This window comes from Magallana gigas, chromosome 8 (assembly GCF_963853765.1).
Source record: "Magallana gigas chromosome 8, xbMagGiga1.1, whole genome shotgun sequence".
In the NCBI taxonomy this organism is placed as follows: domain Eukaryota; kingdom Metazoa; phylum Mollusca; class Bivalvia; order Ostreida; family Ostreidae; genus Magallana; species Magallana gigas.
In genome coordinates, this window is record NC_088860.1 from 13,376,914 (window position 1) to 13,404,162 (window position 27,249).

General features: G+C 33.5%; 4 protein-coding genes across 11 annotated transcripts in view; 2 read left to right on the forward strand and 2 right to left on the reverse strand.

Annotated features, from left to right (window-relative positions):
- The window catches only part of LOC105333767 (ribonuclease H2 subunit B), a 122,653-nt gene that overhangs the window by 74,034 nt on the left and 21,370 nt on the right, over positions 1–27,249 (reverse strand). The window lies entirely within an intron of this gene.
- LOC105327305 (exocyst complex component 4) lies at positions 1,401–16,488 on the forward strand. 8 transcript variants are annotated; one of them, XM_034471510.2, is made up of 32 exons: positions 1,401–1,543; positions 1,897–1,937; positions 2,068–2,156; positions 2,318–2,380; positions 2,543–2,681; positions 2,821–2,909; positions 3,186–3,262; positions 3,389–3,515; positions 3,608–3,762; positions 3,844–3,914; positions 4,366–4,495; positions 5,497–5,517; positions 6,987–7,058; positions 7,392–7,529; positions 7,797–7,877; positions 8,159–8,246; positions 8,431–8,494; positions 8,834–8,934; positions 9,345–9,374; positions 10,101–10,118; positions 11,368–11,441; positions 11,677–11,815; positions 12,144–12,225; positions 12,515–12,532; positions 13,160–13,370; positions 13,872–13,955; positions 14,331–14,362; positions 14,566–14,680; positions 14,829–14,947; positions 15,047–15,142; positions 15,621–15,732; positions 16,096–16,488. In XM_034471510.2, the coding sequence occupies exons 1-32, from the start codon at positions 1,490–1,492 to the stop codon at positions 16,270–16,272; spliced, it is 2,907 nt and encodes a 968-aa protein (XP_034327401.2). In that variant the 5' UTR covers positions 1,401–1,489; the 3' UTR covers positions 16,273–16,488. The 8 variants fall into 8 exon arrangements, with proteins under 8 accessions (XP_034327401.2, XP_034327402.2, XP_034327403.2 ...); XM_034471511.2 differs by lacking the exon at positions 12,515–12,532; XM_034471512.2 differs by lacking the exon at positions 10,101–10,118.
- On the forward strand, positions 18,687–23,144 carry LOC105345966 (uncharacterized). Its single transcript, XM_034471509.2, has 6 exons — positions 18,687–19,634; positions 19,807–19,909; positions 20,137–20,312; positions 20,491–20,643; positions 20,955–21,077; positions 23,005–23,144. Exons 1-6 carry the CDS (start codon positions 18,946–18,948, stop codon positions 23,126–23,128), a joined length of 1,368 nt encoding a protein of 455 aa, XP_034327400.2. The 5' UTR covers positions 18,687–18,945; the 3' UTR covers positions 23,129–23,144.
- Positions 23,188–27,218, reverse strand: LOC105328396 (uncharacterized). Its single transcript, XM_011429256.4, has 3 exons — positions 26,835–27,218; positions 24,027–24,120; positions 23,188–23,930 (listed from the first exon to the last, which is right to left on the reverse strand). Exons 1-3 carry the CDS (start codon positions 27,174–27,176, stop codon positions 23,557–23,559), a joined length of 810 nt encoding a protein of 269 aa, XP_011427558.3. The 5' UTR covers positions 27,177–27,218; the 3' UTR covers positions 23,188–23,556.

Genomic DNA, 27,249 nt, shown 5'->3' on the forward strand with positions numbered 1-27,249 from the left:
ACAATATTTGCAGGTTTTGATGCGTATACGCCTGTTTGAGTTAACATATTCCAAGTATTGAACATACCTACAGGTTACAAATCAATGATTCGTTAAATATATATTGTTTTAAATGATTTAAAAAAAACCCATCAGATTTGTTGATACTTTAATTTTTTAGTAGCCTGTCCGACCGCGTATGGGCATTTTACACGCCTTATCCACCCATCTTCTTCCAAACTTTGTCTTACAGAGGTTCGTTCCTGTTTTAGGGTAGCCATTAGGAATCACATCTTATCAGAAAATTCAGCATAATATACTAATTCTATTCGTATATTTATATTTTGCAATGCCGAATAATTCATCATATTGAATAGCCAAATCGGCTTCTGTGGGAATTTGAGTCTGCATTACACCATCATGACTATTTTGTGAAGTCCGTGGTTTTTCTAAGGTTGGTGAAGGTTTCGACCAATCAATAAACGGCGCGTGTAGATTTCAATCCTGTCAGTTTCTACAGAGCTATGAATTACAATCATTTTCCGTAAGAAATAGAGGGAATCGTTCTTAGTGGATGTAAATATTATGTATTGGCATTTGAAGTCACCAATAAGACAAGATTAAAAAAAAAAAACTTCGGCTTGAATATATTACTCACATGTTCACCATGTTCACTATGTGCGTTCAACTTCGTACTGCATTAAAATTATAATTAAATAAAAGTTCAAACTAAATATTTGTTTGATTTCTTAAAATACTTTAGTTTTCTATTCCCATACAAAATTTTAGCAATAATTTCTGGAAAATTTTCATTTCTGTTTGGGACCCCATGCTTAAAAAATGGCATGTGACATGGTTAACAAATAAAATATAAGGCCATTTCAAGTTCTTATCTTTATATATAAAAGGTTTCCGGATGGTTGACATTGCTTGTATTTCAGGCGCCATCCACTCCCTAAGTGAAAAAACCATCCATATATGTTACTTTAATTTAAAAAGACCCACGGCTAACTGGTTCTTGTACCCCTTCCAGTGTCCACAGGGGGAATTCTATAATGTTCTACCTATAACCTTTTATAAGTTTATTAAACCATGAACGTACGTCAAATATTTACCTATGATTGAAGACACCTGCTTTTGGTTATAGAATGTATCATTCGTTTGTTTCTCGGCTAACACTTTTCGTTTACAAATTGGTTGATTAAATAAATTTTGCATTTTACAACGAAGCATGATGCATAAGAAGTATATAACTCATATAGGCGAGAAAAATAAACAACTTTAGAGGAAAATTATTGTGATTTTCTAAAATTTAATTCATTGGGCCACACAAATATACATTCGTAATTTCATATGATTTAACAAAAGCTGAAAAGCCTTTAAACCCAGCCTCTGTTTTTTTAAATCGTGTCATACGAGGAAACATTCATATCGGGCGCGTTGTTACATTTTCCTTCAAAACATCCGGTTTCCTCCCAGTTTCCAGATTTCTGTAAAAAAAAAACAGAAAATGGAGAAAAATGGGGAAAAGGTCGCAAACCCAGCAGCAAAAGGAAGAGAAACTGTAAATCATATTTTAGAAACGTGATTGTTACATTGAATTCTGCATGGACCGGTTCTTATTTGCAAATGTATACAGCGCGAATTTCCTCTAAACGTTTCTTCTTGTGCTTCCTCCCAGCACAGTTCCCTCGCTTAACCTGAATCATTGTATCTTTTATGAAGATAACTGATTTAAAGAGTTTACACATTAAGTTCTGAAAATCATGGGAAACTTTTTAAGTGAAATGAAAAAAATATGCCAAACCTATTTATAAATAGTTGTCATTTGCACTGCCACATTAAGGTTATCATTTTCTTTACACAGTTAATTAATTAAATTTATACATTAATGTAACTTGTTGTCATTCTTTGTAGTCTGAGTTTTTGATGGCAATTGTCAGAACTTTATCAACAAGGTAAGACTGAATTGTGGCAATCATACAGTACATTTAGAAGAATTATTATTATTTCATTTCTTATCCTTTATTACAAAGTTATCTTTAAAGTATTTGTAGCATGATTTTTTTAATGTTTTGTGATTTGTAGTGCTGACTTCCAACAAAGAGAAAAGGAAAAGGCAAGGATAGAGAAGACTTTTACAGAAAGTGACAAAAAACTTGGAGAACTTGTTTCAGGTGCGTGTTGCTTAATTGCTGAAAAAAATCTTATATCAAGTTATTAAAGCTGCTTGATTTGATTTTTGATTACATGTATTTAGATTTGAGGTTTCATCAGGACACTCCTCTATTGATTTCAAACTTGCAGTAGTCACAGCTTGTTATATTTTTTTTTAAAGAAAACTATCAGGACCTCACCCAGATTACACAAGACTTCAGCACCATCAGTAAATCAGTCAATGGTAAGACTCTGTGTTGCTTTTCAATTTGATTCTACCTGAGTACAGGTAAATGTAAATATACCGATAGTAGGTTTAATTCAGTGTTCTTTGTCTTTTGATTTACATGTACTTAGAAATGAAGCTGTAGAAAGCTGTTAATAAGTTGGTACATGTTTTTTACAGAGGCTAGAGAGAAGATAAAGAAGATCAAGGATGACCTCAGCAGCTGTAAGACTCTGTTACACTGTAAGAGGGATGAACTCCGACGACTCTGGATAGAGGGAGTGGAACAGAAAACTATGGTTGCCATGTTAGATCAGATGTAAGAAAACTATCCTAAAACACAACTACCCGGTACTAGTTTTGTTAGACTTTTAATAAGCAAGGTAATATGAATATTAAGTTTAAAGTAAAAATTTTTTCCTCTGTACTTTTGCATGAATGTTATCCTTTTTATCCAGAGAACAAATCAAAGAGGTTCCAACAAAACTAGATAACCTTCTTCTGAAGAAGCACTATCTCCATGGAACTGAATTAGTGGTCAACGCAGGTAAGTGATTGCTGTAATCACACTCTACTTTAGAAAGATTTTTGGGTTTTTTTATTTTTTATTTCCATTCATATGCTTGTACTGAGAGTATTGATAGAGTTAATTGTTTTGAAAGCTGATGTATTCATTTTTGCTTGTTAATTCAAGATTGATAAATCTCTGAAGCATTTCACCAATGCATGTAATATCTAATAATGTAATAAAAAAGTGAAATAACAGCCAGTACACAGAATTACATGGACAAACTCATAGGATGTTTGTTTTACTCTTGTGCAGTTGCAAAATTAGAGAATCAACTGGTTGGTGTGGAAGCTTTAAGAGATTTGAAAGCAGAACTTATCACAAGAAAAGAGGTATGGTACAATGTACATGTTTATTTGTAATATATACCTGTAGACAAACTTTGTTTTGTTTGCATTATTCTGGTGTTTTGTTAATCAAATTTGTTTATTAAACTTGTAAAATGTCTCATTTTGTAGCAATTACATGAGGTATTGATTGAGGAACTCAATAGACAGATTTACATAAAATCTCAGACACCCAACTTCTCCTCCCTCCCAGGGAAAAAAGGTGGCAGTGCAGCAAAACAAGATACCTTAAAAAGAAGTGAGTTATTTGTATTGTGGAATTGAAAAATAGAAATAAGAAAACTTGTTTAATGCTTATAAAACTGTGAGTATTATCGGGGGATTTTGTAGAAGAAAGAAATGGTGTGCCACCTCCAGAGAAGATTGAGTTTGGCAAGGAAGTCAAAGAAGATTTGAACTCGGACCCTGAGGATGATCCTACCCACTTCATCGCCATTTTAGTGGAGTCCCTTTACATGCTGAGAAAAATTCCAGAGGCAGCTGAGGTAGGATTTGATTTATAAAATTATCGCTCAGTTTGCTCCTCGCCTTTCTTGATCATGCAGATTTGAAAATTTACTTTTTAGGGATTAAAAGTCAGAATTCAACCAGAGCTCTCAGCTATTGTAGCCAGAACCTCACAGCTTCTATTGGAAAGGTACACATGTAAATGTGACATTGTCATTCCATTAACTCTTTCAGACATCAGAATTGACTATATATTACAGTTACGAAGAAAGCATTGTAAACTATATATCTACCAATATGTGTTAGTCATGTATGCTGCGATAAATTTCAATGAGTTTTGCAGACAACCTCTGCTTTCCATTTTTAATCACACAGCTACACAAAATGCAGTATGATCATTGTGGATTAAATTTTACTGGTATACATATACCTGCTAACTCTGCAACATTTTGTTGGTTGCAACCGCAAAATCACAATACTATTACCCTCCATAACTAATAACCTGGGGTTCAAAGTTATTTTCTGCAAAATCCTTTTACCAGCTAACTGACCTGTTGAATTGGCCGTTTGCAAAAAAAAAATGTGATTATGTCACATACAGTACTTGGTTTACAATAATAATGAGCCTGGTGTTTTTACAGTACCTCCAATCAAGTGGACGCCTCCAACCAATCCCAGTGTCTGCTGGACCTGTTAGAAAACATCTTCCATCAGTTCCGCTTCGTCGCCCACATGCACAAGATGGTTCTAAGAAATCTAGACAGGATCATTGTAAGTCCAAATGCTTAATAACAGGTTTTTTTTTTTTTTTAAATAAACTTGATTAAATCTTTGAGATTTACCTCTTTATCAGAGTATATACATGTACACTGTACTATTTTCATAGTAGAGATTATTTAAACATTAGTTTCGCCGTAGTTGTGGTATATATTTATGTTCTTGATTCTGAAGATTTTAATTTTTAAAGTTTTGATTTCCATGGTTGTTCAAAGATACTTCATGCATATTCTGTTCTATTGATGAGAATTTGCTCTTTATTTTAATTTTTTGTTGTATGAAAAAATATGTCAGCATATACATGTAAATTAATGTACATGTAAATAGAAAGAAAATTACTATCAAATTTTTGGATCACAATACTTTGAAATAGTTTCTTAAATCAACAGAAAAATACTTGATTATGATAGATCCAGTAGCATGATGCATAAGAAGGATATAAGTCAAATAGGCAAACTGATATGCAATTTTGGATAAAGAATTTAATTTTCAAAAATTTAATTTGATAAAAATGAACAAAATCTCCAGACGGATTCACTTATGAGTCATGATCTGCTGTTCACAAGCTCAATACTTCAACCACTGAGCTATGATGATATTCAACTAAATTCATTGATTCAAACAGTTACAATGTATACGAAATATTTACATGTAAACCACCATCTTGTGAGGTAGTCTTTAAAATTATAAGTCTTGATGTAGTGAGGTACCTTAAATAATAAAATGTCTGTTGTATCTTGAATCTGAATGTTTTTGATTAACTAGTACCTGTATCGTGTATTTTTCTTTGACTGGACTTTTCAGGTGTCTGGTGTTTTTACTGTAAGAAGCCCTTTTCTTCAGTTAGTTTAGTTTCTAGTGCCATGTGACTTTTTGTCCGTGTTGCTTGGCAGTTCATCACAAGTTCACAGTTCTGTTTGCATCTTCCCTTAAATTCAGTTTGTTAATCAACTACAATACTTTTCACAAAAAACTGTGTTTCTATTTTACACAAGATGTCAGGAGGCCAAAAGGAGGTAACTTGTGAACAAAAATGTTTTTTGAATGCCCTGAATTCTCCCCATTATTTCTTTTTTACCTCGAAGATACTTTTCATTTGAATGTCATTTTCTTAAATTATATTTTTTGCTTTTGAAATTCAACAGTTTGATTTCTCTATTTATGATCGCTTGATTTCTATACATTGGATGAATTATCACACAATTTATTTGTATGACTATTTATTACTATACAGCATGGCAAGAACTTTGACTGAAGTACCTTAATAGCAACATATTAAGTGACTCTACTTCCTACTAAGTGTTATTTTTATTATGATAACAATATATACTTTTTTTAAGGTTGTCCAACCCTCAGTCCACTAAATGAAAGTGTTGTAATTATATATATAGATTGAAATCAAAAGAATCTTTCCATGTGATTTAAAAAGTTTAAGCATTAATTACTGCTCAACTTATCAAGTTATTATGTGAAGAATATGAACAACAATTTCAAAATCTTAACAAAGTGGACCAGATAATCAAACCCATAACCTTTTATTATGAAGGAACAGTAATCAATGTCCTATACCTTTTGCGATTACCTTTTTGAAATAAAACACGCTTAGACTATAAAGACTACTACAGTGATTTTATTTTTATTTTAAATGATCTACATGTACATGCATTTATAGTAAAAGTTACAAGATTCAAGAGTTATCAAACCCAATCTAATTAAAATTAGATGTTTGATCCGCTCGCTTACTCGCTACGAGTAAGCAAGTGGATCTAACATATAATTTTAATTAGATTGTATCAAACCTTGCTTAGGGATGGACAACCTTACTCTGAATGATTACCAATATTCATATTTCAACCTTTTATTTTGATGAAGCAATTAAAACAAAAGATTATGTATTTGTTTGGAGGGGTAGGAATTGTATATAACATGCTCTAGATAAATTTGCATATTTCAACTCATATATGCATTTCCTCATATTTAATGTTAACATGCTTAAGTTTTGAAAATCAGTTTACAGACTGAATTAATTTTGCCTCCTTACATTAGAGTGATGGGAAGCATGCCTAGTGTATCATTTTATTGCAGTTGCCTGTACCATCATGTTTGCTAGGATTTAATTTTGGTTCTTTTGTATGTGATAAAGTGGGTCTTGCTTAGGCTAAATGTGGTTTTGGTTAAATTAATACTTGTGATGAATAATGTTGAGAGAAATTTTAGCACTAGAGAGTCTATGAGAGAGAGAGAGAGAGAGAGAGAGAGAGAGAGAGGAGAGGAGAGAGAGAGAGAGAGATGGATGGACAGAGAGTGTGTACAGTTGACAATATACATAGTAAACATGTATCAATCAAGCAACATGTTAGCATCATTTAAACATTCTCCTTGTGGAAGTGTATGTGGAATGATTTAAAGAAAAAAATATCATCAAACTAGTTTTCTTCTTGGACAGATTGATGGACAGTCTCTTATATATATCATATACTTCTAGGTTTCTGGTGTGCCAGTTCGTCAGGAATGTTTGTATGATATGACAGATGTGTGGTCCAAAATACAAGCCGTAGTAAGTCTTTATAGCATAAATGTACTCTTACCTTTACAATTAATTGTTATTGCAAACATTATTTACTTGATTAAAAATTTTTGACAAAACACTGATGTGTATACTTGTATAGATGGAGATATATGATATCTACTGATTACAATACACTGTTCAACCATTTCAAGGCTACTTATTTTGAAATCTTTTGAATGACTTTGATTTGTGAAAAATTTACTTATAAGTATATATAGGGATAATTATCCAATCACAGAGTACATACATATTTGTGTGTGTGCATGTCTTCATGTTTGTTAATAGAAAACTGCTTCATTTGATGGCTGATGTGTGTTTTAGGTGGAGTTACTTTTACGGGAGTATCTAGATGTGGAGAATACGTCGGCCTCCAGACAGAGGGCCCCCACCAGCTTTGATGAGCCCAGCACAGACATCAACTCCTTCTTTGCAAAAAAGCGACCAGCAAAACCTAAAAAAGTAAAGTAACCTATCAGTAGTTGGCAGTAATTAGCTATAAAAATCCAGTCTTTTCAAAATCATGCTCACTTAATTTGAGTCCTTAACCTCTTTTATGAATTATAAAAGAAATGAATACATGTATTACATGTACTTAAGAATGCGAATGACTTGATAACATTCACAGGAGCAGACTTTTGTTGTAGATACATTTGTCCTACAGTTTATGATTTTGTACATATATATCCGTTAGCATGTCTAAGAATAGAGGTCCGCTGTATTTTGTAGATGGCTTTGTTCCGATTTGATGCTTCGATCCATGCCATCAGTACAAACAGCTATGTGGATGACAGTAGGGCTTTTGATACAGTAAGTCACTTGAATAAGCTGAAAAGTCGTACGTCCACGAAGAACTATTTCTCCTATAAGCTCATCAACATTTTGTCTATAGGCTCAAGCTCGCCTGAGTTTTTCTGACCCTTTATGTTTGGTACCTGCCTATCCTTGCAAAGTTTTCAAATTTTTCGTAATTTAACTGCAGCAATGAATTTACTTTTAAATATGATATCTCTTTTTTCTTTCTCAGTTTTACATTCCATGTTTGAACCTTTTATTTAGGAAAGAATGACATACATGAGTATATATTGTAGGGAGATTTGTTCAGTAGCTCACTGTTAGCCGAGATGGGTCTGGAGAAAAATCAGATGGTCTGTAAACCCAGTGTGTACAATATCACAGGTAAGCTCAATGACATTTCTTGATCAAGTTATTATTTTACAAGCTTATTCTACTGAATACCAAGGGAAGTATTTTTTCAAGGGAGAAAACTTGAGAGGTAAAATTATAAATATTTTCCTGAAGAGTATTTGTACATGTATTACATTTACATGTACATGTACCTTATTTTGTTCAAATTTTCCAGCAATCTTCAGGCCCCTGGAGTCATTCATAAGAGAGATAGAAGATGCCATTGCTTGTCAGGACGGGTAAATTATTTTTATATAATGAAAAACATTTGATGTACATGCTAATACTGGAATGTAAAATTTGCATCATGTTTTTCACAAAATGCATTAAATTGTTAAGCATTTTTGCTGATTTATACAGACATTGCTTTACAGCCAAAGTATATGGATCCAACTCATTTTATTTTTTCAAATTCACTAAAAATGCTAATTGTCACCACATCCTTAAATAAGTTAATTATTTTGATCTATACCTTGACCATACAAATGCTTTAAATATTTGTTTCTACTTGATTTATGACTTTTAATTCATGGAGCTAGATTTAACAGTCAACAGATTAGTGTTTGACATTTTTTCAGGACCTCCAGTCTGCAGGCCTTTGTGACAGACTTTGTACAGAACATATTCCTGGGGCATGTCCATTACACGGTGTCTACAAGCATAACCTCGGCCACAAAAGGTAGAATATGTAACACAGTAAGCTATAGTTCATAAACACTGCACAAAGTCGTAATTGACAGAATGAATTTTGTACCAGTATAACTATTTAATTGTTGAACACAATGTTCTGAAAATATGATTATAATTGGTAAATGTACGAAGGCAGCTTTTCAATAGATTTACCTGTAATTTTGTTGTGTGTAGGCACATAGTTGAACACAGAACTTCATCATGATGAATAGCCAATCAAATTAATGTACAGTTTTATACATTATGAATGTAATATTTAGTGCACCATTAAAAGTTGGCACTATTTATTTATGGTAACTCTGTTGTTCGGTGGAATATAAAAATATTGTAGAGGAAAAAAATTTTGTTCATTATTTTATGTAAAATATCCATTCATTCACATTATTTCCACTTTTTAAGATTTAATCCGCTACTACAAAAACCCTCAGAGTATGTATAGTTTGTAGTCACTAACACAAAGTCACATGTCTGTCACACATCTTGAGTTTGATCACAGAATTCTTTTTTTTGTTTACACTTTTCAAGTTTTGTTTTAATTAATGAAATGATTACCGATAACTGCCAGATTTTATTTTCATTACAATGGGTGACAGATATGCAATTAACTTTCAATGCTAGTGACAACTTTCATTTTTGAATTTATAATATAACATCCTATTTAAACTTTTTATCTATTAGTAAGACTGCAGTTATACAATGTACATTGTATGCTATGCAAATAAATTTTCTCCATTTTTTCTTTTGATTCTGCTATAAAATAAAATTTTAAGTGTCTTTCCTTAGCTTTCATATTATTTTCTAAATTATGGCATGAAAAATGGAATGAATTAATTATTTTTATTAAATTCTTTAAAAAACTTTTTTCAGTCATTGTTCGATCTCAATTTTATTGAATTCTCAATTTGTAACCAGAGAATGCCCAAGACTGGGATTCAATGTTAAAAAGTCTGGTTTTACCCTTGTCAATTAAGTGAAACATACATTTTTTTATAACTGCTTTTGCTCAACAAAAATAATCTGCAAAAATAATGCATGATTTCAATTAAACTTTTTTCAGCAAGACAATTTATCTTCCCTTTAATTTTTCCATTCTCGCATTGTATGTAACACAGTATCTCTGATCAGAGTTCTCTTTCTTGTTTTTATCCTCTCCAGTCGATGAGGAGGATGAGAGTAAGTGGGCATGTCATGTGATTGTCATGTGACCCTGTATCTGCAGACCTGCACTCTAGATTTTTTTAAATTTCTTTTAGTATTAATTCACTCTTACAGATTCTGTATTAGTTTAACAGTTTTTATGGAATATGCTTTGCAACCTTTGTACATGTAAAATTATACTAAAACTATGGGTAAGATATATGTATACTCAATTTAGAGTATTTATCATGTATGAAGTAGATTCATGTACTCGGTGCAGTATGGATTCAAGTACATGTAAATAACTTGCATGTCATATTTTATTTTTATTTAATGTATACATATACATGTACTATTTAGAATGACAATATCTACTGGTACATAATAAATGTACATATATTATGAATATAACTTACGTTCCAATCATACTGTCTTACACATGAATCACTGGCTTGATATAAGTAGGTCTTACATGTAACAAGGCACTATATATTTTAAGATTATTTACACATTTTAACATTTTAAAAATCTCGCAGTTAAATATACAGAGACCACAGAGCTTGAAGTATGACTAAATTTTTGGCAGTACATATCGTATTTATTTTGATTATTAAACAAAAAACTATTTCATTGTCTATATGCCTGTCTTTTATTTTGTACATGTATATTATATGATCTTTACAAAGTTAAGTACAATTTCATATACTGGTACTTCATTGAATTCTTCAGAACTAAAGAAAAGTAGGGTGCATGACTATTTGAACCATTTGATGATTAATTTGTTCACAACAATTAACATCCAATCTTGACTTGCACAATGTACGATATTTGTATTTTAACAAATCAAGCTGATTGATCAAGTTTTAGGTGAACATGTATGTCTGCAGTTGAAAAATTCCTGGGGATAGGTGCAACCTTCCCACCTTCATTCCAAAATACACAATGTATTGATGCAATATAACAGAAATCTTTATACAGATTTGTGTAGTATCAGATTTGTTTGATTTTTTTTTTCAAGTTTAAGTGTACCTTCTGTGTGTAAGTGTTGTTTTTTTATATGAATGTGAACTTGTTAACCCTGTTTTAGTTGTGTTTTGTTACTTACTTACATGTTAACATGACTTGTCTGTCAAGTTCTATTCATAAGTCTGATGTCATTTCTATTTTTCAACTGAAGTACATGTACATGTGTATGTACACCTGTAATTGTGATTCAACCTGTTGATTTCATACCTTTTAAAGTTATCTTATGCCTTATTTGATATTTATATCTGCATATTTCTAGGCTTTGATGCTTTGCGGCATGTTGTGGATCATAAAACCCAAAAGGAACTCGGCGTAAACAGACCTTTATTAACGGTACGGACATGTTATTGTATACACTCGTAGATTTGTATTGTATTCCATAATAATAGCCAGAAACCATGTAAACTACATGTTGTTTTCATATTTTTAAAGATAATATGCTTTTGATATATCTTTGTTTTTCACATAAGAAGCCTGAAATAAAATTGCTACATGTACTAGTATTGATATTTTCTGAAGGGTGTTATCAATATATAAGCTTTATATTTATTTATTTTTTTGTTATCAGAGTACAGTTACTGTTGACAAGAATTTACAAGAACTGAGGGAGCTGATGCAGGATTTACCTGACTACGCGGACCAGTTCCTCAACATGATCTGTAACACACTGAAGGAGTACCGGGACACCTGCCACTCCGCTTACAGGGGTCAGTACAAGCAAGCTCACTGGGCACCTGTTATATACTCGCTTAAGTAAAAATTGTCAAAAAGGGCACCTGTATATTCATTTGGAATGGTTTTATTCAAAGTAACATAGAGGGAGATGTCAAAAAAAGGATTTATACATTCAATTTGAATCAATATTTTTAAAAAAAATCAATATAGGGGAGATAATAACTGTTGATAATATAGAGAATAGTTGTGGTTCTTGAATTTTTGTAAACTGGCATGTTGAACTTGTATATGTCATTTATGCTAATACAAGTATATTGCAGATACATGTATATGGTTCATGTTGATCCTTTTGATTTGTAGAAATTGTTCAGTATGATTCTGATGAGAGAAGAGTGATAAGTGCCATGTGGGCCAAAGACGAAGACATCAGCCGCTTTCTTAGGTAGATATATATGGGGTTTTTTAAAATAAAGAACAGTTAAGGCACATCTATCTTATTTTATGTTTTGGTTTTCTTTTAATAAAGAACAGTAAAGGCACAGCTATCATAATTTTTTTTCTTTCTCTGAATGGCCTTTGAAACATGTTTGACTTCGTCTTTTTTCATTTTCAGTTCTTATTTCTTTTTCTACATATAAATTTTCAGATTATGCAAGTAAACAAGATTTCCTATCATATTATATTTGAGTTGCATTTAAAATTGCTAATTTTGTCATTTTCATTGAATTAAGTTTCAGTTATGAAGTCAGGTAGAATGTTTAGTTTTTTTTTCACATATCAACAGTCAAGGCTTTTGAAATTTGCAATACAAAAATGTCCCTACCTTCACATCCCTATTCTACCATGCTCTTACATCCAGTATCTGCACAGCAGCAGACTTTTTGCACATATATATACATGTATTTGAGAATTGTTATTTGATTGCATTACAAGTTTTATACACACGACACATCCTGTTCCTTTTTATGATAAATCCTCTACACATTTTGCAATAAGCGGAGAAAAAACCAAACTACCAGATATTATAATATTACTAGACAGTAAAACACAGTTATAGGGATCAAACAGATAAGCAATTATTATAACTGTAACCGCTCAGTCTATAATACAATTGTAAGATTATGGGAATAGAGGGGAATGAAACTAACATCACTTTAAGTGTGATATTTTATAAGCATATTTGCTGTTTACTGTATACTTTTGATATCAATTTATAAACTGTACATGTGTACATCATAAACTAATTAACACATATACAGTATCTTTTGAAGATAAACATGTATATCACATACATAAACGTGTACGTATGCTTGTTTTGGTGTCTTACTAAGATGATACATGTCCATGTAAATATGTTGCTTTGGTGTCTATACCAGATCCCTGCCCAGCTGGCGGTCCCTCCAGTCGTCCCGGGGTCAGGAACTGGCCAGTGAGGACGTGTGTTCCGAGGAGGAAATCAAGGCCCTCAACTCCAAGGAGGCCCAGATACTGATCAGTAATCTCACTTCATCCGACGGCCTGATCCAACAGGAAATCATCACAGACGTCACGCAAATGAGGACCATTGCCAATGTTCATGAAAGCTTGGTGAGTTCTTCAGTTTATTGCAGTGGTCTTATGGATGCTAGGTGATCAACATTTCTTCTATGTAATAACTTTTAGGGCCAAACTCTACGGGGCACTTGAATGAAGCACATATTCTCTGTTCTTGGTACATGCAGTCTCATTCATACTTCACACAGAGAGCTTGTCGGTTGCAGGTAGAGTGTGCAGTGGCCATGAGCTAAGTTTCTTGTCAAAGATGATGGTTATAGCAGATATCTTTGAATTCCAGTTTCTTTCCCTATTGCACAATTTTGTACAGACTTTGCCAAAAGACTGTCCATAGGTTAAGAATATCTTGAATCTTGAAATCAAGTTTCTGGGTCAAAGGTCAAGGTCATAACAGATCTCTTTGAAAAATCTTTGTCCAAACGATTATTTTTTTTCTGTTTAGTCCAATTTTGCTTAGACTTTACGTAAAAACTGTCTGTAGGTGAGTGATGTGCAGTGAGTTTAAATCAAGTTTTGTTTTTATTTGGTGTACAGGAATGGTTCTTCAATAGGATGAAGGACTTCTCCAATGGTTTGTCAGCGAGATCTACTGCCACTGCAGCTGAAACAGCAGCATCTGTAAGTGAATCTTACTGGTTTTTGCTTAGAATCTGAACATTTGCAAAGTATCTTGCCTAAACTTTGAGTACATTTGCTGTCCATTAATTGTAATAAAGGAGCTGTACTCTTGAGGTGTTTACCTCAGAATACCTCCTCCATTCTTCTCTTTGTTAATAAAGTTTCTGGATAATATTTTTGTTGATATTTATTTAATTTATGTAGGATAGAGTTTGGACTACTAAACATGTATTTAGGTCATCAGAGATCTTACTATTCTGTAAATAATTCCTCAGTATGGAAATGAAAATTGTCCGTACTTCAGTGTTAATATGTATAGTTTAATGTTATAGCTTTTTGCATGATCTTTTTAAGTATTTGTATGAATTTTTACAGGAATATCCACCTGTATCTGAAAAGACATTAGGGTATGTTTACTCAATGTTTTATTTGACATGTTTACATATTGATACTCTTGTATATTTAGATGTACTTTTAAATGTATTGCATGTTTATATGTCAGAATTTCCTATTTTAGGGAAGTTAAGCATTTATCATTTTAAGATTGGTTAAATTAATTGTACATTGTACATGTTTACTCAAGATTAATTATTTCCTTGTGTAATTGTAGCTCCTTGAAGAATCTAGTAAAGGATTTCCAGGACTTAGCAGAAATATGTCTTCTGCTTCTTCATCTGGAGGTCAGAGTTCACTGTTTTTACTTCCTGCTGCCAGTCGCCAAGCAGGTTAGTGAAAGCCAGTGGTATAATGTGTTACCTGTACTTTTCCTGCAAAATTAAGTTACTGCATTCCAGTAGTGTTATACTTTATTTCATGTCTTTCTGTGTTATTCTAATTAAACTACATGTATATGCCAGTATTGTGTTGTTTCAGTCAAACTATGCAGGCCCAATAGATGACCTTGATCCAGATTCCAATGTGCTGAAACTGAACAAAGATTTAACCAGTATGGAAGAGGTGTTGCAACAGAGTCTACAACCTAAAAAATTTAAGTAAGACAATTCAATAAATAATCCATGTACCGTATATCAAAGATAATATATTTTCAAAATATCTTGTATAATTTTTATTTCATTTCATTTTTATTTCAGATACATATTTGAAAGTCTTGGATTTTTAGTAGCATCCATATTGATGAACAGCATTCAGTATATGAAGAAAATCAATGAAAATGGCATCAAAAAGATGTGAGTTCTTTCATTTTCATAATACCTTTTTATTTAGATTGTCTGTTTTACAAGCTACCGGTAGGCCCATGAATGATTTATCCCTATCTTTGAACAGCTCATTACATGTTTAGATCTGCCAATCAATACAAGTTTTCATAAAAACTTGCCGATTTGCATTCAGTGCTCAAATAATTGTGTAAAATGTGCTCTTTGGTTGTAGATATAAACAATGTGTACTTGTATGTTCTTGAAAAAGATAGAGACTATTGTTTGTATGTTGATAGAAACATAGATGTTATCAGTGTATGCCTGTGGCCCCAAAAAGTGTAGCTTCTTACTCTTTTGTATTGAAAGGTGTTAAGGGTCTGCATATGTTTTTATTGTCCTAAAAACAATCTGTTTTGGTAGATCATACAGTACGACTGAGTAGTACACATTTTGTATTGTTTGTTGTATGAATACACTACATTTGTGTGATTTTGTGTTACCTGTACAGGTGTAGGAATCTCTTCGCCATACAGCAGAACCTGACCAACATAACAATGTCCAGGGAGTCAGACCTAGATCACGCCAGGCAGTACTACGAGCTCTTGTACATCAACCCAGATGTAAGTAAAAGGAACAACATCATGCATAGTTTCTAAATGCTAGAAATATACATGTATTATAGTTTTGATATTTCATACAATGTGAAAATTTTCACTTCAAAGGCTTACAGCCATAAATAAAACAAAAAGCTTTTATGCTCAAATTGTCAATGATCAAAAGTTACAAATAGATTCAAAATTAGTGTAAAGTGAAATAGTTAAAGTCATACATTACACATATTATACTTGATTTTTGAAATGCCACATGACTTAAGAGGGTTTGGTTACAAAATTAATAAAATTTCACAGTCACTGACTCCCCTCTGATTTGTATCATTAGACATCGAAATTGAAAATAATGTCAATTGTTTTTTCATGTTACAGGATGTGATAACAATGATTGCAGAGAAAGGATGCCAATACACATTCCAGGAATACACCGAGTTAGTTAAGCTGCATCACAGGAGTCACCCCGCCCTGTCTCCCAGTCAACTCGAGCAACGCATGCAGAAACTCAAGGAGGTGATCTTCAAAACTCCCAATGGAGAACACACACCTTGACAGACTCTGTAAAAACGATGGAAGAGAGAGAGAGAGAGAGAGAGAGAGAGAGGCATTGTGGAGAGATAGGCATTGAGGAAAGTTGTTGAAACTCCACAAACATTCTTCATTGTGATAGTGCTTTAAATGTGCAATAACTCATTTTGTTTTGTTAGCTGTACAACAGATAATATGATTTTAACTTATATAAGATTAAAATTGACTTCTTCAAATGCAGTTGTTTTCAGTTTTATTTAAATCTGATATATTGAAGAGTATTTCATACTTTTCAAGTATTTTGTAATTCATAGTGAGCTTTTTTAAGTTTTACAGTGCAATTTTAAAACCAATCTAAAATGTATGCTCCAAGTATTTAAAAGAAGAGAGAAATGTCAGTATTAAAAACACTGCTGTCCCTGTAGGTCACCTCTTTAGAAACATATTAAAGTTCTAAAAGTTACAGTGATTAAAGAGTTGCAGTGTATGAAGACTTCAGATTCATGAAGAAATATTTAAAAAATATTTAAAAACTAAATCCAAATATACCCACCATAATTAAGTGTTAAACAATAGAAATAAATGACTGCAATAGTCCTTTCAAGAAATGACAACTGAATAAAGTACCTACGGTTATTTAAAGGGGATCCACCCCTTGAAAATTTCAACTTTAATATTACAGTTAACAAAAAAGGCCTTTGAACCAACATCCCCCCCCCGGCCAACCAAAACTATTTTTGAGAGCTGAGAGAAAAATAAATCTGATTGATTTGATCTGAGAATCATTCGTTTAATATTTTTTAGCTCACCTGAACCTGAAAATATAGAGTAAATCTTTAAAAATCTTCTTCTCAGAAACTAATCAGCCAGCAAAGCTGAAACTTGTGTGAAAGCATCCTCATGTAGTGTAGATACAAAGTTTTGAAAATCATGACCCCCGGGGTTACGGTATGGCCACAATCGGGGGTCGAAATTTTACATAGGAATATACAGAGTAAATCTTTAAAAATCTTCTTCTCATGAACCATAAGACCAGGAAAGCTGAAACTTGTGTGGACGCATCCTCAGGTAGTGTAGATTCAATGTTGTGAAAATCATGACCCCCTGGTGTCAGGTGGGGCCATAATGGGGGGTCAAAGTTTAATATAGGAATATATAGAGTAAATCTTTAAAAATCTTCTTCTCAGAAACTAATCAGCCAGGAAAGCTGAAACTTGTGTGGAAGCATCCTCAGGTAGTGTTATATCAAAGCTGTGAAAATCATGACCCTCGGGGGTAGGGTGGGGCCACAATGGGGGGTCGAAGTTTAACATGAATATGTAGAATAAATCTTTAAAAAACTTCTTCTCGCGAACTTTAAGACCTGGAAAGCTGAAACCTGTGTGGACGCATCCTCAGGTAGTGTAGATTCAATGTTGTGAAAACCATGATCCCTTGGTGTCAGGTGGGGCCATAATGGGAGGGTCAAAGTTTAACATAGGAATATATAGAGTAAATCTTAAAAAATCTTCTTCTCAAAAACTTATTAGCCAGGAAACCTGAAACCTGTGTTGAAGCATCATCAGGTAGTGTAAATTCAAAGCTGTGAAAATCATGACCCCCGGGGGTAGGGTGGGGCCACAATGGGGGGTCGAAGTTTAACATGAATATGTAGAGTAAATCTTTAAAAATCTTCTCAGAAACTAATCAGCCAGGAAAGCTGACACTTGTGTGTAAGCATCCTCAGGTAGTGTAGTTTCAAAGTTGTGAAAAATCATGACCCCCAGGGGTAGGGTGGGGCCACAATTGGGGGTTGAAATTTTACATAGGAATATACAGAGTAAATCTTTAAAAATCTTCTTCTCATGAACCATAAGACCAGGAAAGCTGAAACTTGTGTGGACGCATCCTCAGGTAGTGTAGATTCAATGTTGTGAAAATCATGACCCTCGGGGGTAGGATGGGGCCACAATGGGGGGTCGAAGTTTTACATAGGAATATATTTAGTAAATCTTTAAAAATCTTCTTCTCAGAAACTAATCAGCCAGATGATTCTTTATAATTGTTAAGACTTTGGCCCCAGGACAATTCTTTGGCCTCACAAGAAGGTTCAGAGTTTGATGTAGGTTTATATCCCATATATAAACTATTGTTAAGGATCTTTTAGAGTACTGCAATACTCAACATATGATATGACTATAAAATCATCCTCTTAGAAAAGGGACTAATGATTATAAACATAAGAATATCCAGGGGGGGGGGACTGGATTTTTTTATACAGGATCTACATGTATTATTGTACATTGTCCAGATAGTTTGTATTATGACTCCATTGAGCTGATTTTATCATACCTATTGTTCCTCAGGTGAGCGATGTGGCCCATGGGCCTCTTGTTTTAGACACCTCGTTATTTCCCCGGGTTATAATTTCATTTTTGTGTTTTACTTTTATAACGATGATAACTATTTCCGGTGTAGACTTTCAAGGTAAACATTGATATTTGATTGCGATAAACGTCCCTGATTTTTTAACAAATGAGTTATTATGACTCTATTCATGCTCATTCGACATAAGCACTAGCAAATATTGGAATTAATATCCTGCTTACTCATCTTATTCACATTTAAAACTTTAAATTTTGTTAAACTATTTCAAGTGGTGATGCAACATCAAAATAATCAGCTGATGGTATACATGGTACATATAGCCTGATAGAAATGGCAGATGTTGTACAGTATTTTGTTGTAAAGTGTGCAAACTTTCCATCACTGAAAACCTGCATTAGATCGGAGAAGTGGGCTTGTAAAGATCGTGTCAATCCTCCCCACCCACGTGAGGTGTTAACCAGGGCCCTAGAAAACGGTAAGGTAGTTCTCATCTTCAGCGTGAACAATTGCCATGGATGGCATGGATATGCTGAGATGTTAACCCCACCCGACAAAGACGATAATGGACAGGAGAATGGGTGTGTTGATGAAGTTGGAGAGTCCCTTGCAAAGAAGGGGGTTGATCAGACTGAAAAATCTACATGTTTAGTTGACCACTGGCATTATTTCAAGGTGAAATGGATAACAGTCTTTGCCCAAGACTTTGGAGAGCAATGTTTGTCATCAAAATACACTGAAGATATGTTGATAGACTGCAGTGGACCCCTGAATAAAAGTAGGAATTGGCAAGAAATTCCTCAGACAATTGGCCAAAACCTCTGTTCTCTAATGGATAAATTTTATGCAGAACTCAAAGAAAAAAGAGAAATGAAATTAAAGGAGGAGTTGGAACGCATACCACCACCATTTTATGATTCACAAGAAACTGTCTCTGGTGATGATACTTGGAAAACCATTGTAAATAAGGTAGAAGAAGACCTTGGAAAGATAATTCTAGCATGCCCATTTGGCAGTCAAAGGTATATTTTCTCTGCTTAGTTCTGGTATATTTTTATATACAAATAAATGAGGTCTAAACTGAGAGAAATGTACTGTATTCAGAAAAAACCATAGAACTACCAGGTACATTAAAAAATATTAATTGTTCTTATATATTTCAACGTGCATAACTGTCATTTAATATTTTAAAAGATACAACCTATGTACACCAGATAGTGACACAGACATGTTCATTGTGTATCAGGCCAAGACAAAGGATGTTTTGGGATTTAATCCCCCTAAACAGACCATCAAAGTAAGTGGCGAGGGAGTTAAAAATGTGTAATGATTGACATAAAATTAATCGGTAACCATAATTTTTAAAGTATCTTGCTGTAAAAAGAAATACATGTACTGGTCTATTTTTTAACATGAAGGCCAAGTGGCCAAACACTTTTTGTTGCATATAGTGCAAATGTTCTGCCATTCAAAATAAAAAGAACAAACATGTAAAATTCAAGTTCCTGTTTACAATAACTTTAGAACAGTGAGCACCAAAAGTGTGACTACACTATCCACGAGATACACCGCTTTGCCGAGTTGCTGCTCAGTGGAGACCCGAGATGTGTGGAGACGTTGTTCCTTCCCACAGAGATAATGGTCAGAACCTCCACAGAGTGGCAGGAACTAAGGGCAGGCAGGAAACATTTTCTGAACAAGTATGACTCATTTTTCAATCTGAATATTTGCATATACATGTCATTATAAAGCACACATATACGTATATGCTCAACATGAATCAGTACACTACGACATATATATATACATGTACATGTATAGTGATGCTACCATTCATACTGCTATATAAATAAACATTATGTTGTTCAATTTTTGAAGAGAGTGCCTCAGCAAGTACCTCAGAGATGCCCAAGGAAGCAAAGGCACCAAACAACTGCAGAAACTGTGTGCTGAACACCCAGGGATGACAAAGCTGACCAAGAAGATGTGTAAGCTGGTCTATGTGATTGTAAGACTCCTACAGAATGCAAGGTGAGTTCCTGACTCTATAGGACTTGAATGGTGTCATCTAGCCAAGGTTGCCAATACACTACATTCCTCATAAACACGCAATTTTCAATGCTAATCGATCAAGGGTTAATGAGGAACACAATGTATTGGAAACCCTTGGCTTGCAAAGATTTAATGGTGTGGGCATTATTTCATTTTAAGACGTTTATTCCTTTCTATGGTTAAAACATTGATATTCATATTCACCATGGTCGCATGATGTTAATTATTGAATATAACCTTGTTGAAAACATTTGAATTTGTATGTATTGTTTTTCTTATATTCAATTCAGAAACGTAGCTTATGGGGAGGATTTACAGGTCTACAGGGAAAATGGAAGTCCAGACAGGCAGGTTTTAATGGCGATCAGGCAAGGGGATTTCCCGTCACAACAGGCATGGCAGATCATACAGGAGTAAGTGAGAGTTACATTGTACAATATGAAACAGTGAAAAAACCAATGTTTAGAGAAGTTAATAAGAATTTGGTATTAAACATTATGTGGGCTTTTATTCAACCTGTTTTCTAATTACAAAATAGATACACTGTACTATATTATTTTGAATACTGTATAGTGAGTTATTTTGGCGGTTGAAATTAGTCACCACAGTTTCCCCCCCCCAAAAAGCCCAGAATTATTACTTGTATAAAGCGGAAAAATAAAATTCCTATTAGAATTTATATGTAAATAAAGGTGTTGCCCTTACCTCACAAAATCGTAATTTTTTCACTTGCGATAAGAAAGAAATGGAAGAAATAAAGACATTTTTTATGTCAATTGATTCTTCCTTACCCAAGATGATTATTATAGTTTACTGAGATGTTTAATTAGGTAATATGGAACCAAAGTTTAATATGTACTATCTTCGTGATTTAATGACTGTATTACATAAAAAACTGTATATATACCTAAATTTTCTTTCGTACTTCTTGAATCAAACAATTGCTGTGTTCACACATATGCTGACCAAAACAAATGATGAATTAATTAGTTGAATCAATTTGTCTGTGTATGAAGATCGTACTTTCGCTGACATTCATATGCAGCAACTGTTTCATTGTTAAAGTGAAAGTTTTGAATATATGTAAACTTGTGGACAATTGATAAATTGGCGCAATGTTTTTTTTTCACATAAGATGCTTAACTACCTTTGCACGATTTTGAAGATTTCGTGTATATTAATATTGAGTGCAATCGGATTAAAATCAGCCGTTCAGCGGTAGAGTATCATGCAGAACGGCTGATTTTAATGCATCGCGCTTCTGACATTCTAATGGGCGCTGTAGTAATGTAAATGAGGCAGCAACACATTTTAATTATAACAATTTTAATTCGAATTAAATGTTTTATTAAGTATCATTTTAGAATTTAAAGGATATCATTGTTTAAAAACGTTATGATGTATGTTAAATCGCTGCGACATAAATTAACGTCTAGTTTGATATCAGAAAGATAAGTCATTTTTAAGCTTTTGTTCAAATCTAGATGACGTAAATTCGTCCTCCAAATTTATCACATATGTGATTTGAAAATTAATAGAGAGGCTGAGATTTCAAACGTGTACGGGTATGTGTACGTGAACTAGGGGAATCACCTAAATTCTTCGCGTATTACGTCATCAGTTTTTGTGACGACATGGTTTCTACACGTTCTCTAAACTTGTAGAGTGTCGTCTACACGTAAGTACAAACGTGTAGCTTTTTACAACAAATAAAATCTTATTGATGAGTGAATGTATTCTTGTGATACATTATATAGATTTTTAAACTTCATTTTAGGTGATTTCCCTAGTTCACGTACACGTACCCGTACACGTTTGAAATCTCAACCTCTCTATTATAATAATAATGAACAATAAGTATTATATTATATAAAACTTAAAATGTGTTTGTTTTCAATCGTTTTTCTTCAAAAGGGTTTTGTATGAAACGACAATATTTATATAATGGTTTTGTGTTAATTCGCGAAAGTAACGCGTTTATTCGCGAAAGTTACGCGTTTATTCGCGAAAGTTTCGCGTTTATTCGCGAAAGTTACGCGTTTATTCGCAAAAATAACGCGTTATATCGCGAAAGTTTCGCGTTTATTCGCGAAACTAACGCGTTATATCGTGAAAGTTTCGCGTTATATCGCGAAACAAATATTTTTTTAACCAATGAAAATGAGCTCAATGGGCTTTCGTAAATTTTCACTGTCTCGTGCGAAAATGGATTTAAAGAAAATTCAGCAGTCGGTTGTATGAGAGCCATTAAGAATCATTGTATAGAAACTCATACTTAATTCTATATACACTGTATATTATTATATAGACCTGTCAATCAACAGTTTTATCGTTCTGCAGGTTGGAAACAGTCATACAGAAAAGAACAGATTTGGTTCCAGAGAAAACGAAAGATTGTGTCGAGTTTACGGAATCTTGGCTCCTGAAATTACGTCATAAAGATTTTTTGACGTATCAAATATAATGTGACTATTTTATATATGCTTGCTTATTTTTATTGTGTACTAGTAGTAAGATTAGTTTGGGTTTTTTTGCGATGAAATTTACCCAGTTTTTATATAAAAAAAAATATGTTATGCAAATCTAAATTACTTGGAGTAAAACTAAATTACAAGCTTGCTTCATTTGACAAAAGGACAAACACGTACGCCAAGTACAACAAAACCCTATGTACAAGTTTATTGGGATACAATGTGAAATTCTAATTAAAAACGTTTTTTTAAAATCCTCTCAATTTGAATTAAAATATATAAGTTTACACACAGGTATTGAGTAATAATAACGTAATAAAATGGAATAATGCAATCGGAAAATCTTGGACCATTCGGATAAAGGTTGAAAAAAAAAATTCCGCTTATGGAAAGGTCCGAGAAGTTCCGATTGGAGCTGTGCTCAGCTTCCGTATCCGATTAATCGTATTGATATCGGTGTTGTCTTTTCGTACACACCGTACACCCGAGACACAAACACACTCAGTTTATCATCATGGTTCAACAAAAAGGTGTCTTTCAACACACTTTGTTGGAAAGCCATAACGTCCGCGTGTACCGAGTACGATCGCTTCATGATGGTGACAGTGGTTTTTCCCGACTCCCGGAATACCGCGTGCGTTGCTGTTGTTATGTTGGGTGTGATTTTCATTGTTGCAATTGTGGACACCTCGTAAAACCCTTTCTTCGGGATCTGAATAGAGACTTGATTCGCCGTAAAATTCCCGAATGCTATGTCATATGGTTCGGCTTTGGTTAATAAAACACGGGAATGGTCTGCAATGAAAATTGATTTTGTAAGCAATACTGCAATTAATTTATTTTACCTTCACTCCAATGAAAGAAGATATGAGGCAATAGATGTAAACATACCTGTCTTGTATTTTGCCGACAGAAAGCGCTGAATGACCGTTGGCATTTTTGTCTTATCATTTAAAAGTTTCTGAGACAAGCGCTCGCTGGCCATCTAAAATGGGAAAGAAAAACAAACTTAAAAGTATGAGGGAGATATTATCATATTAGGTATCATTCTATATTTTTCAAGCTTAAATCGTATGTACGGGCATAATTAAAAATTTTATGAGTGCGCTTTAGCGCATGCAATGAAATTAAAATTTTATGAATAAAACTGAAGTAAGGTATAACAATGTATAATTTCTATGGGGTTGGGGGGTGTTAATTTTCATGTAATCTCATCTTTATGCGAAAAATGCAACTTTAAAAAAATTAGCAATAACGGTTTAATCTCGCAGTACCGGTGTTATATAGTGCCTTTCCCCCCTAGACATCTTTCCCCCCGGAAAAATGGCTATATAGCAGTTCTTCCCCCCGGAAAAATGGCTATATAGCAGTTTTTCTCCCACGGAAAGCTGACTATATAGTGGGCTTTCCCCCTTTTTATAGCCAGATTACCCCCACGGAAAACCTACTATATAGTGGATCTTCCCCCATTTTTACTTTCCGGCCATGTTTATCGCGGACCATTCGTGACAATAATTTGCAATAACTGATATGATATTAATTTCTCACAAAAAAGGATAACCATGGCATTTATTTTTTTCAACTCCAAATATGAACTAAGGGATGCGCCTTCATAACATGCATGTGTCATCATCGTTTATTTCACCTGTTCTCACCCCTTTTTGGAACAACTTTTACACGGATTTCGGAATACGTCGAATCTTTTTTCATCTAATCGATGCTTATCTACAGTTTTGACTTCGACGTTATGAACACGTAAGAACACATTTGAGTGAAAATACGCCGGTTTGGAAATTTGATTTTCCAATGTATTACCATCAATGTACAAGCTTCTCCCAGGGAACTAACTGACCAATCTTGACTTAATTTTGTAGAGGAAGGAAATAAAAAGTGGAAATGTATTACTCCCTTCGTCCAAAAGGCTATCAAATTTAAATTAATACCGTTAGAATTGACGATCTTAAAAACAATTATATATTTCTTCTTCTAAATATCAAACGGGAGACAGGGGGCAATGATATAATGAGAAACTGAAATGTTTTAGTTTTACTTTGATTGATGGGGTTCTAAATCATGGGTAAGGGGTATTTTAATTATGTATTAAAAGCATGTGTAAAGTTAGTGTTTACCATTTCGTTTTAAAGTTACGCATATTCATATTTTTAAGCACATTTCTACAAAACGCGAGATATTATGATGTAAACATTTTATTAGTGATTTGTATTTTTAAATGATGTTTTTACTTTTAAATGACCGTAAAAATATGTGCATGTGGTTATCTAGAGTTTTTGAGATATGGGGCCCTAAAAAATACATATTCTTTATAACTGGATTTCAAACATCGGACTCGAAAACAACAAAGGCTCCTACCCTGCATGGGGGCTTAAATTTTTGGTGTCATCTACTAGTGGTATACCACTACCACTGTGAAAATATGGTTAATTGGTCATCTCTAGAATTTGAAATTCGGGTCCCCACTTATAGAACACTATTCAATCATAATAATGGGGTTTTAAACATAGGGCCCTGAAACATCAATGGCCCCTACCCTGAGGGCTGAAATTTTCAGAGTCATCTTCAAGTGGTAAACCACTGCCACTTTAAAAATATGGTGCTATGGTCATCACTAGTTTATGAGACATTGGACCCTAAAGAATATGCATTATAATTATTATAATAGGATTTTAAAAATCGGGCTCTGAAACATCGGAAACAAAATTTCTCTAAAACAGAGGTTTAGCCTGGATGAAATTCTCACAAACAGACAAACAGTCTGATAGATTTATCAAGAAATTCTTAAAACATTCTCGTTTAATACAATTTCAGAACACAGAATTATGCATATAAGTGTATTACTTGTAAAACTTTTTTTCAATAAATTACCTAAATTAAGTTCTATGTGTAATTCCATTACACACATGTTCAACTTTCAGCATTGTCTATAAAAATAATAAATCGGCAAAACGAAACTTAACCTGTACAGATGAATGCAGATATGTACATGTATGCAACCTGGGAGTGTAGAAACATTGATTTTAATCCTTACTGGATTTCCATAAATATTTTTTATAAAATCTGAACCAAAAACGTGAGGGAGAAACCCTACTATGGGGGAAAAGGTACTATATAGTAGCTTTTCCCCCCGGGGGGAAAGGCTACTATATAGTAGGTTTTCCGGGGGGAATAGCTACTATGGGGGAAAAACTGCTATACAACACCGAAACAACATTCAAATCAGCCACTGATTACTGTCCTGCACTAACGCATCCAAATTCAAAATTAGAGAAAATTATTTTTAAAAAATGATCTGAGGGTATATATTAAATGGTGTTTCAAATGTTGCACTATTGCGCTATTATACTATATATTCATTTTTAAAATGTTCTTCTCTCATTCATATTCGAAAGTGTATACCCATTTAGAAAAGTTGTTATTCCTAACAATATGATCGATATTAAATACTGCGATTCCTATTCAATCATCTTGTCAATCGTATTTGATAACAAACGGTATGCGATTTAAATGCCCAATTCTTATGCATATAACCCATTAGGCCTATATTTTACGGTACTTTCGGTTAAATGCATCGTCGCAAACCGAAAGTACATAACATCGGAGAGGGGGATCTATTTCCTCGTATATTTTAGGTAGTACTAGGAAATCAAATCGAAAGTAAATTTAAATTTTCAAATTTCTTACCAAGGAAACAAGCATTTTTAACGACTCCAAAGACGAGTTCATAGGATTGAGACTTGTTTCACCATTCTCTTGACTTAACATTGTTGGTTTCTTCAAATGTTCGTTTGGCTCTTTCGATTCAAGCACATCTAATACATGGAAGTAAATAATACCAATTTGTATGCATATAAGCAAAAGAGAACCACAGAGAAGAGCACTGATAAAACAATGATAAGTCTTGTAGCTTTTTTCAGCAGATATTTTCTTGGACTCTGGAATCAATTCCATGTCAACATTATCGTATTCCATATGGTCAAGTTCATTTGTTTTATCCATTTTCTTCCAGAAAGCTTGTACACCCATTTTTTCCCGCTTGTCTATTTTCGATTTTGATTCTACGAAACGAAAAGGAAGGATATTCGTGAGCTGGCCCTTA

Bases quoted from the DNA above. Each gene is read 5' to 3' on its own strand.
- LOC105327305 (XM_034471510.2), top strand. From the start codon at position 1,490: ATGGAGAAAAATGGGGAAAAGGTCGCAAACCCAGCAGCAAAAGGAAGA. The intron at 7,530-7,796 runs GTAAAGTAACCT...TGTATTTTGTAG, and splicing joins GACCAGCAAAACCTAAAAAA to ATGGCTTTGTTCCGATTTGA. The intron at 14,681-14,828 runs GTTAGTGAAAGC...GTGTTGTTTCAG, and splicing joins TGCTGCCAGTCGCCAAGCAG to TCAAACTATGCAGGCCCAAT.
- LOC105345966 (XM_034471509.2), top strand. From the start codon at position 18,946: ATGGCAGATGTTGTACAGTATTTTGTTGTAAAGTGTGCAAACTTTCCA. The intron at 20,313-20,490 runs GTATGACTCATT...CAATTTTTGAAG, and splicing joins AGGAAACATTTTCTGAACAA to AGAGTGCCTCAGCAAGTACC. The intron at 20,644-20,954 runs GTGAGTTCCTGA...TATTCAATTCAG, and splicing joins AGACTCCTACAGAATGCAAG to AAACGTAGCTTATGGGGAGG.
- LOC105328396 (XM_011429256.4), bottom strand. From the start codon at position 27,176: ATGGGTGTACAAGCTTTCTGGAAGAAAATGGATAAAACAAATGAACTT. The intron at 24,121-26,834 runs GTAAGAAATTTG...TTCCCATTTTAG, and splicing joins TAAAAATGCTTGTTTCCTTG to ATGGCCAGCGAGCGCTTGTC. The intron at 23,931-24,026 runs GTATGTTTACAT...TTTTCATTGCAG, and splicing joins GTCGGCAAAATACAAGACAG to ACCATTCCCGTGTTTTATTA.